The sequence below is a fragment of the Sphaeramia orbicularis genome, chromosome 7, assembly GCF_902148855.1.
Source record: "Sphaeramia orbicularis chromosome 7, fSphaOr1.1, whole genome shotgun sequence".
Classification (NCBI taxonomy): domain Eukaryota; kingdom Metazoa; phylum Chordata; class Actinopteri; order Kurtiformes; family Apogonidae; genus Sphaeramia; species Sphaeramia orbicularis.
In genome coordinates this window covers 28,873,047-28,882,989 of record NC_043963.1, presented here as the reverse complement: position 1 = coordinate 28,882,989, position 9,943 = coordinate 28,873,047, and the positions used below count along the sequence as shown (strand labels likewise).

The window sequence follows — 9,943 nt, the reverse complement described above, 5'->3', positions numbered from 1 at the left end:
TTTCTCGCGTTTTCCTCGTGATAATCTATTGTCTACAAATGCTCTTTGGACAACAAGAGGATTTATTTACAAGAGGGGGAACAATAGCCAATTACTGCAGGAGGATTCAGTGCAGCATACATCTTTTGATAGGATAGTTGAGGTGACCTAATTTCCTGATAACAGTGTTGGAAAGGACGGGGCTGCTACTCTAAACACACATGCTGTAAGGGACATATGCCGAGCCTGTGGTGTATTTATATTTTCTATAATTCTTTATTTTTTCAGTCTTTTTCTGTTTGTATAACATAACAATCGTGCTTTATCATGTGACACCATTTAGATACATATCATGTTTATATCATGTTTTACATTAGGCAGTGAGACAGTTAAAAATATACAAAACAATATTGTTTTACTAGACATAGTTTCTATTTTTAATATAATCGTCAGCATCTTCATTGTCATCATCATTTCGTATATTTCTGTAAGATATGTGCTTTAGCTTCTGTGATCAAAATATTATTGCAGAAAACAGCAACTCCATTTTTTCAACATTTAGACAATAACTTCCAATGTATTACAGACATTCACAGTTACATGTTTTACACAGTACAGTTTTACAACAAAGTTCCAGAGAAAACTGTGGTAGAGTAACTTTATACAAAATTCACAGGACATGAACTGTAGCCATTTCACATTTTCGCTCAGTTGTTTTGCTTTTCAAAGTAAACATGTTCTGTTCAACCAGATGCCTTTCACAGTAGCTGCCATAGAAGCAAACTAACATTGTCCTAACACGCCATGGCAAAAGTCTGGGGAAATTAAAGCTTTGTGCTTTTCACTAGTAAAGCAAAGACAACATAAACAAAAATAGAAACAGACCACTTGCTTACTGGCCTGCACTTATACATCTACATATGTATTGCTGAATACATATTGATCAAACTATGATTGATCATCACACATAAAGAAAAAAATAATGACTCTACTTTAACACAGAGTTGGTCCAGGTTTTGTGCTAGTATACAAAGTGGTATTTTGTAGTTGTGCCCAGTCATGTAAACAGACTATGGCTTAGATGAAATTGGTGTATTGGCTTAAGGCCTTCTCTGTTCTTCTTCGTCTTCTTCTTCTTTTTTTTTTTATTTGTCAGGAGACATTTCAGGTATTTTTCACTGATGTTCCTGAGGAAAGCATGCAAAACGTAAACAGGACTGACTGTCAGCATTAAGGGATAGTCGATGTTTGTAAATCACTTTTCTAACCCTGTGCTTTTTTTTTGTACTTCTTTGTACCCTGTGCTTTGCCAACCGAACACTAAATGGCATAGTTTTTGCTTTTGTCTGCCTATTGATTTTGGTCCTCCTTCACAACACATATAGTATAAAACATCCTAAAAATAATTCTAAAAATGTTTCGATCACATAAAAGTTTTCTCTTTTTTTCACTGAAAAAAAAAGGAAGGAAAAAAATAACAGTCTCTCTCACACACAAATCTTTTGCAACACATACTGGATTACTCCAGAGCTCCTAAACATGAACTTCTTATTGGCATTGTGCTTACTCAGAGCTCCCCGTTTGCCTTGTGGCCTGTAGTTTACCTCACAGAGTGTGACGTTTGGAAAAGAGACAACTGTGTGAGGTTTGGTAAACATCCACAATAATCCCTAGCACTCTTCAATGATGTCAGTTTTGTTCACTACTTCATCTACTATATTCACACTGTATTTACTTGATTCATGAAGATATTCAACAAATCTCTAATCTATATCTCTATGTTTTTTTTCTTTTCTCACAGTATTACACAGTATGTTTACATTTTTTTTTTTTCAGATTTACGGTTGTAATTGTGAACACTAACAGTCTTTGATATTGTTTTCAGAATGCAAACCAACAATAAGACATCATTGGCTTGGCTTTTACAAATGCAGAAAAATTAAACATGGTTCGAAAATCTGTTTTGATCACATATTGCCCCTGGAGGTAGGTGAATCAATTATAATCTTGGAAGTCCTTTATATTGTTCTCTTTTGTCTACATGCTCCATGAGGGTTTCTTTGTTGTCTACACGTTGGCCTCTGCATTGGTCAGGTTAGAGGTTGGGCTTGTGGGGTTTGGGGGGTTGATAGGCTCCGATGGGCTCACTGGGTTTGGTGGTGGGCTGGTCGGGCTGGTTGTGGTAACAGTGGCTGTGTTCGCCACACTGCCAGTGGTGGTGGTGGTGGTGGTGATGGTGGCGGCCGGGCTGGTCACCGGGTTCACCGGACTCGCAGCCGCTGGCGGAGGAGCTGGGTTAGCCGGAGTCACCGGGTTTGAGTTAACAGGAGCCGGATTGACTGGGCTTGCGGGGTTTGCAGGGGCCGGGTTAGCGGGACTGGCAGGGTTGGCTGGGCTGGAGAGGTTAGCTGTGTTGGTTTCCGCCTGCTGCTCAGGTCCGTTCTCCTGACGCCGCTTGACTACTGCAGGAGGCTGGAGCATTATCCGAAGGCGCTGGAACAGAAAAACAGCAACTTAATTAGGTCAGAAATGGGCAAGTAAGGTAACAGAGTCAGAACATCTGCCAAATAAAAAAAAAACTAAAACAAACAAACAAATAAGCTGACAATGCTCACCAACTAAACACCACTAATGATTCAATTCTCACCTCTTTGTAAGTACCCTTAAGACCAAGGTACATATATACCATGTATCCGGGTATGAGTACCATGGAGGACAGCGCCATGAGCCATCCTACTCCCTGACCCCAGCCTGGGAACACATAATCTCCCATTGTGAGAGGAACCATTTGTACGGCGCTGAACAAGAACACCCCCTGTGGGAGACATGAGACGCTTTATGCATCCTGACACCTCTGACTACAGGCGGCACTGTCTCAATCCGACATGGCTGCAGGCAGGTAATATTGACTTTATTTATTGTTTCATTTTTCATGTCATGACTTTAAATGTACTGTTGTATTAGTTCAGAAGACTCACCGCAACAATGAGAGGGGTGAACACGACCCAACACATCTTCCACCATATACAGGGCTTGTAGCCAATCATCTCTTCGATGTTGTCGTAGAACTTGTTCACACCTGTGAGACAAATGAATGTATGATCAAAAATATTCATATCCAATTTATTTCAATTTGCTGCTGGTCTGCCATGCATGATGATGAGGATGGTGAGGTGGAACACGTGAGTGCTCATGACCTTGAGGCTGAACAATTTTTGAAGCTGTGCAGATACATCTGCAGTGGTGTGGCGTTTATTAACTCGTGTTCACAAAGACTTTTCATAGATGTGAGATTCCACTGACTTTATCATCTTTTTTATATATATGTGTGCATGTATTAGTGTACCAATTTGTTGGGATCTGTTGCTGTATTTGATGAAACACTGATGATACACACCGTAGCACCAGGATATGGAGATGCATTCAAAGAAGACCAAGAACAGCAGACACATTCCACTGGCAGAGTAGTAGTCAAACAGTTTGAACACATAGATCCCACCCTGGTCACAGAAAAATGAATAAATGTTGTAAAAGAGATATGAGATACAGTGTACTGTGATAATGTCACAAAGTGAACAGGTCAGGAAATCTAAAACTTCAGATTAGTGCTTTGCAAAAATGGTTTTCACTTTAATATTAGATTTCCATTTTTCCTTTTGTCACCACTGATTTTTATGCTGCACCTATTTATGTTAAGTAGTAACTGGAAAAGCTGCCCTGCTGTACCTGTGTGATGTTTGAAAGTCCGATCACATAGGACACCAGACAGACAACTGCGATGAAGATCTCTCGTCTACCCCTAAGAGCTCTGGGAAACTCATCCACCAGAGCGGTGATGAAGCCTTCAACCGTGCAGAACTGAAGGACAGAATGATAGATAGCATGAAAGGTTATTATGTTGAACGTTTGCACCACGCTGTTTTTCATAAAGTAGAGATCTATTAAATATGTAGACTGTGCTGTTTTTTTTTTTGTTTTTTTTTTCTTATTGGCTTTTGTTTATTTTTATTCTGTGGACATCTGTGAATATTTTGCAAAATATACTCTCCATTAAATTGGACTGGCCTTGACAGATACAAAGATTGCAGTGTGCACCAAACCATGGAACAAGAACACTAAAAATAATCCCCTGAATGAGCAAGCATCTATCTCTTGGAGGCCATTTTGGTATTAGCACTGATATGTGGAAGCAATGCCGCTATGACATTTAAAATGGGGTTATAATTTATTTCTTTGTATTGGTGGACATAGTCAGTGTTTAGCTGCGTGTATTCTTTTTCTAGTTTCTGTGGCCTTATTTGAACCCAAATATCATACACAAAATAAAGACACACAGAGTGAAATCTGCGGGCACATGGAGGTGATAAAGTTGCATTAAAAAGACTTGACAGCTCATGTCAAAGCTCAGCTATATCTGTCCACAAGAAGCAAATTGCATGCTTATCATGCAGAGAGCAGGGGTGAGCTGCATGATATGTACCTGCATTTAAATATTTAGGTCAGCCCATGAGCAGATCATCTCCAAGCCCCTTACCTGGCTGTCTATCCCCAGCATGAGCAGCATGGAGAAGAACAGAATGGCCCAGAGAGGAGACACAGGCAACTGGGTTACAGCCTCCGGGTAGGCTAGAAAAGCTAAGCCAGGACCTGGATGGAAAATAGGAAAATCATATTTCATCAGGGTTATTCTCCTAGTGCTCGGATAACTGCAGACACATGCAGGGCTGATGGAAAAAAAGCAGCGTTTATGCATCAGCGTCAGTGACAGTGCATTTTTTTTTTTTTTGTATGGTTACAAAACCATTACAGAACAAGGAACATATGCAATCTGTTACCTGAAGCTGCTACGTCGGCAATGTCTTTCTTTGTCACGTGTGCCATGAAGCCGACAATAGAGAAGATCACAAAGCCAGCAAACATGCTGGTACATGAGTTGATACAGCACACGATGACAGAGTCTCTGGGGAGAGGAAATAAATAAATAAATAAATAAATAAAATAGGCTTGTTGTCAAAGATTTAAGTTGACTCATATTTTCTTCTGCATTGAGGTTCCCTGAAAGTAGACTATACAAGAAAGATGGATCTTAAAGAAAACCTGAGAGAACAAATCACTGCAATTAATTTGCTTTTGATCAGATGGTTCTTTGGCAAAAACATTTTTTTTATTGCACATGACACTGAATTTAGAGGTCTCAGAACATGCCTGTTTTGTACTATTTCACATATTTTAATAGATACACATTCATCATTGTGAAACAAGGACACAAAATGAAAGCAGCTATTTTTATGTAACTGAATGTTTATGTGACCCAGAACCAAGGGGCTACTGGAGAAAACACTCAAGCTTTGCAGCCATAGATGTTTTTTTCCCTACAGCACACAGAGCAATAGCAAGAAATAGTCTTCTTCTTGGATTGCTATTATATTCATGCCAGGAACTCACATTAATAAGGTCTGTTAAGGGCTCTTACTCCATACCCTTGAAAATGGGTCTAAAAGAGATGTGTAATGTCCTATAATGGGGGCAATTTAATTACTGACATCTTCAGCTACAAGGATTTGCACTGATACATTAAATTCAGCTGCATTCTCTATGTCTCCCTCTGTCTTATCTTGTATTCTTACTTCATCACCAGTCTTACCTGTAAACATTGTTGTTGAAAGGGTTGTAGCTACCAAGAGCTATAAGTGACCCCAAACCCAGTCCGTAGGAAAAAAAGATCTGGGTAGCTGCATCTAACCATACCTGAAAAAGAAACACACACCATTTAGCTGCATGAGGCCGAGCACTGCTCACTCAGGCATGCAGTACATAGGTATGAATCATATAATAATATGTCATTACCTCCGATTGCTTGAGTTTTTCAAAGTCAGGGGTGATATAGAACATAATTCCATCGCTAGCCCCCGGAAGAGTCACCCCACGGATGAAGAGAATAAACAGCATGAAGTAGGGATATGTAGCAGAGAAGTAAACGACCTATAAGATGTGAAACCGTCATAAAGAGGGAAATCATGGATAACGCCATTGAGTCTTAAGGAGCTTTATAAATGATGCATACATAATAGCAATTTTAAAATTCAGTCACTATTAAGAGAACAAAAGGATATTTCTTTAATGCTTTTACATGTACTTTCCTCTGTCTCTTTGTGACAAAAACCAAAATGTATGTGCAACTTAGAAATCACTGCAGCTTCACTTTAAATCAGCTCCCTCTGTCTCTGTTGCATTTATGACATTGTGTATACAATTTGTGAGCAAAATGTGCAAGGGGGATGGGGTATTTTGTGACCAAAACAAATTTTATTTGCCATGGTCACGTGATGCTGTAGACTTTCGAAATGTGGCATCACATGGGAGTGAAACTGCTCCAAGTGAAGACAGAGTACAAAACCAGATTTTAGTATATGGCTGTTTGTTGCCCCTCCTATCGTGAATCCACACTCAGTATAGACACTGTGTCAGGAGAATTGGAATTAGAGGAGCCACCATGAGGCACAGCAGGATTAGTGAACATGAGTGTTTGATGTCTCCTTATTTTAAAATCAATCTGGACAATGCTGCCTGTAATCTAAATGATTGATGAGGTGATATTAGACCCATAAATATTGCATAATGTGACAAACACTGCTACTTGTTTGGAACCAGGATAGCAAGAGAGGTGTTGGACATCCAAATTGGCCAAAAGTCTTACCTTCCCTGTCCAGCTAACCCCTTTCCAGATACAGAAGTACACAAGGACCCAGGCAATAGCCAGTGTTATTGCCAGTGGCACTCGAATCTGCCCTGGTTTTTCCAGGCCCTCGGTCATTTCATGCACGTTGCGCCTATAAGTCAGAGCGAGCAACAATAAGACTATTATGCACACAGGAAAATAAGCATGCAGCAGAGGCTGTCTTTTATGTATCTCAGGGTTGCATGCAGGATACTTTAAAGCTCTGTTGCTTTGAAAGCAAAAGAAAGCAGTCAATATCTTACTCCCAAAACTCCAACACTGAGCTGGTGAGATTGGTGGTATCTGGAATCGTGTGGTTTGTATAACATTTCTCTGTGTTCCATGGATTATTACATGAGCTCCACGGAAGTTCCTGAAAAACAGAATTACAGTGGGTTTTTCCCCCTTGTTCCTTGTATTTAAAGATTGGAAATATCTTAAAGGTATCATGGCAACCTTGACCCTCTGCTCTTTTTTTTTTTTTTTTTTTTTTTTCAATTTTATGAATAATGTTCTCTCTGGAAAATACTTACAGTGGTGAAGGAGTTGTACAGGTAGTAAATGGCCCAAGCAATGATTACAATGTAGTAAATATTGAGCCAGAAGGACAGGACAGCTGCTGCAAGGCCCACACCTATCATACAGAAATACTATACATCAGAATTTTTTTATGCATCACAATAAAACTATCATTGGTCATGTAACCTTCATAAATCCTGGTAGTCATCATCATTTCCATGATAGCACAACATAATTACAATATTTTTTTTTTTCATGGACACTGTGTCACATTTCAGATAGGCCTATATGAAGCAACAAATATCCAGAAATATATTAAAATATATACCTTTAAACATAGGAGCCAGTTTCCACACACCAAGCCCTCCAATTGAGGTGTATTGACCAAGTGAGCATTCCAGCAAAAACAAGGGGACCCCAGCAAATATGAGAGTCAAAAAATAGGGAATCAAGAAGGCTCCTGGATGGACAGAAGTAGAATAAGTTATGCATTAAAAATAACCAATCTTTAGTCTAAAACTGTACTGACGCATTATTTCAAACATTAGAGAAAAATGATGATTATTTAAGGTTGTAAATATAGGTGATATTCTGTCTTTTCGTGCCATCGACACGGTTAATTAAACAGGCTCGGCTATGTGTATCATGGAGCTGAATGGGCCGTGCAGTTTGCTTAAATTAGATGTGGGAAAAAAATGTTTACCTCCGCCGTTTTTTCCACAGAGATAGGGAAATCTCCATACGTTCCCCAGTCCAATTGCATAACCCACACACGACAGAAGAAAATCAAATTTGCCCACCCATGTTTCTCTATCAGGCATCTCCTTTTTCTGCTTTTCGGGTTTCACGTCCAGTGTCTTGGGTTTGTCATTATTAGTGGCCACTTCGTTTAGTTCTGTGACTTGTCCATCCGTTTTGGTGCCGTTCGTCGCCATGTCTCTGGATTTGGCAGAGGTCCTGGCAGTCGGACGGGAGGCTTCAGCACCAGTCCACGTAGACAGCAGCTTCGCGGTTTTTAGACCTAACCTTTGGACCAAATGTCTGGGGGATGAAGCCTGAACGCACACGGCTCGTCAGTTGCCGTTAACCTGTAATCGTGAATAGAGTAATTGGTCGGTTTTTTTTTTCAGGACGCGCTGAAAATGTCACTTATAATGCAAATATTGACACATTTTTGAGATTTGTTCTCCACCAGCGGCTGCAGTTAAACAGGATCAAACAATAAAGAAAAGACAAGCACGTTCTGTTTCACTTTAACATAAGCATTAAAAAAAAAAACGCATCTCATGAACATTTTGGCTCTCACACAAAATTTTCATTCATATCAGACTCAACAAACACCTAAAACCATCGATGGCAAAGTCATGCTGGACTTGCTCCCATAACTAAAACACAGACGACAGATTGCGCGTAATTAACAGCAGTGAAAACCAGATCAGCACACACGATAGGCTAAACAAAATCTGCAATTAAATACGTCTGGCAAAGAAAATAGAAATAGATATAACTGGAATCAACGACAAAAAAGAAAAAAAAAAAACTTTAAGACACATTACAGGATCCAAAACACGCATCTCCAGCGCAAGACGCACCGTAGCAAAATGAAATAGCCTATGAGAATTAAGCATCATGAAGTGGAGTACACCAATTACCACCTGCAGATTCTTCTAACAGTTATCCACATACAGAATAACAAGCAGCAGGGAATAAAGAGAGGTCTCAAACAAACTGGAACACAAAACGCACAGTGGAGACAAAGGGATGTCCAATGCGTAAAAGCTTTACGCATCAGGATGCACAAATAGCAACCCCATTCTGTCCGATTAATTGGGGACCAAACGCGTTATTAAACGCACGAGAATGCGTCTCCACATTTGCACCATCCACCAGACTAGAGAACAGTAATCAATTCTGCATTTAATTGGCTGTAGCATGTAGGTACGGAGCTCATCATGCAGTCATTACATTAATCTCACCCACATGCAATCCACTTTCATTGATTATTCGACCACAGTCACTATCGGTGCAAAGACAGGGGAAGAAAAAAAACAAAAACAAAAAAAACAAAAAGAAGAAGAATCATGCATTAACAATTCTCGTTTGTATCAGGGTTCAAGTACGCACACACGCACAGAAACAGACGCAAGAATTTAGCATCCAGTTTACTCACAATGAATCTGTGATCTGTGCCGCCTGAGATATGCTGCCTGCCACAAATCTCGAAACGAGGTATCCGTAGATTCCTCCTGTGGATGAAGTTGTAAACTCCCGATATTTCTTGGAACATAAATAGATGTTACTTCCATTAAAAGACTTAAAGGGACCATGCAGCGTCAGAGTGTCCAAGCAGGAGCTGTCCAGCGGGGAGCAGTGCTGAAGACCAGGAGGAGGAAGAGGAGGAGGAGGAGGAGGAGGAGGCTGAATCAACACGGGCAGCAGCCGCTTCGCCTTGTGCGACTGTCTAACATCAACAACCAGAGACTCAACTACCATCTACACAGCCTCAATGTCATCTCAAAGTCGTCCCCCCCCCTCCTCCTTCTCCTCATTCTCATCTATAGGCTGCTCTGACATAGCACTTGCCGCGTGTTTGTTTTTTATATTTTCATCTATCAAATTGTTTCCACTCCTTTCTTCACATTTTTAATAAATACAAACAATCAGGTATTCACACCTCACACCATATTTCCATCACATCCCACTATTACGCATGTAAGTTTTTACAGC

The 9,943-nt window shown here is 40.1% G+C and overlaps 1 protein-coding gene across 2 annotated transcripts; it reads right to left on the bottom strand.

Annotated features, from left to right (window-relative positions):
* Positions 1-235: 235 nt before the first annotated feature.
* Positions 236-9,708, bottom strand: LOC115422162 (sodium- and chloride-dependent GABA transporter 1-like). 2 transcript variants are annotated; one of them, XM_030138259.1, is made up of 15 exons: positions 9,387-9,708; positions 7,920-8,304; positions 7,545-7,676; positions 7,231-7,331; positions 6,961-7,070; positions 6,677-6,809; positions 5,827-5,961; positions 5,624-5,727; positions 4,815-4,939; positions 4,514-4,626; positions 3,706-3,837; positions 3,377-3,479; positions 2,958-3,058; positions 2,627-2,794; positions 236-2,472 (listed from the first exon to the last, which is right to left on the bottom strand). In XM_030138259.1, the coding sequence occupies exons 2-15, from the start codon at positions 8,149-8,151 to the stop codon at positions 2,047-2,049; spliced, it is 2,115 nt and encodes a 704-aa protein (XP_029994119.1). In that variant the 5' UTR covers positions 8,152-8,304; positions 9,387-9,708; the 3' UTR covers positions 236-2,046. The 2 variants fall into 2 exon arrangements, with proteins under 2 accessions (XP_029994119.1, XP_029994120.1); XM_030138260.1 differs by lacking the exon at positions 9,387-9,708 and adding an exon at positions 8,809-8,827.
* Between the last annotated feature and the right edge of the window lie 235 nt (positions 9,709-9,943).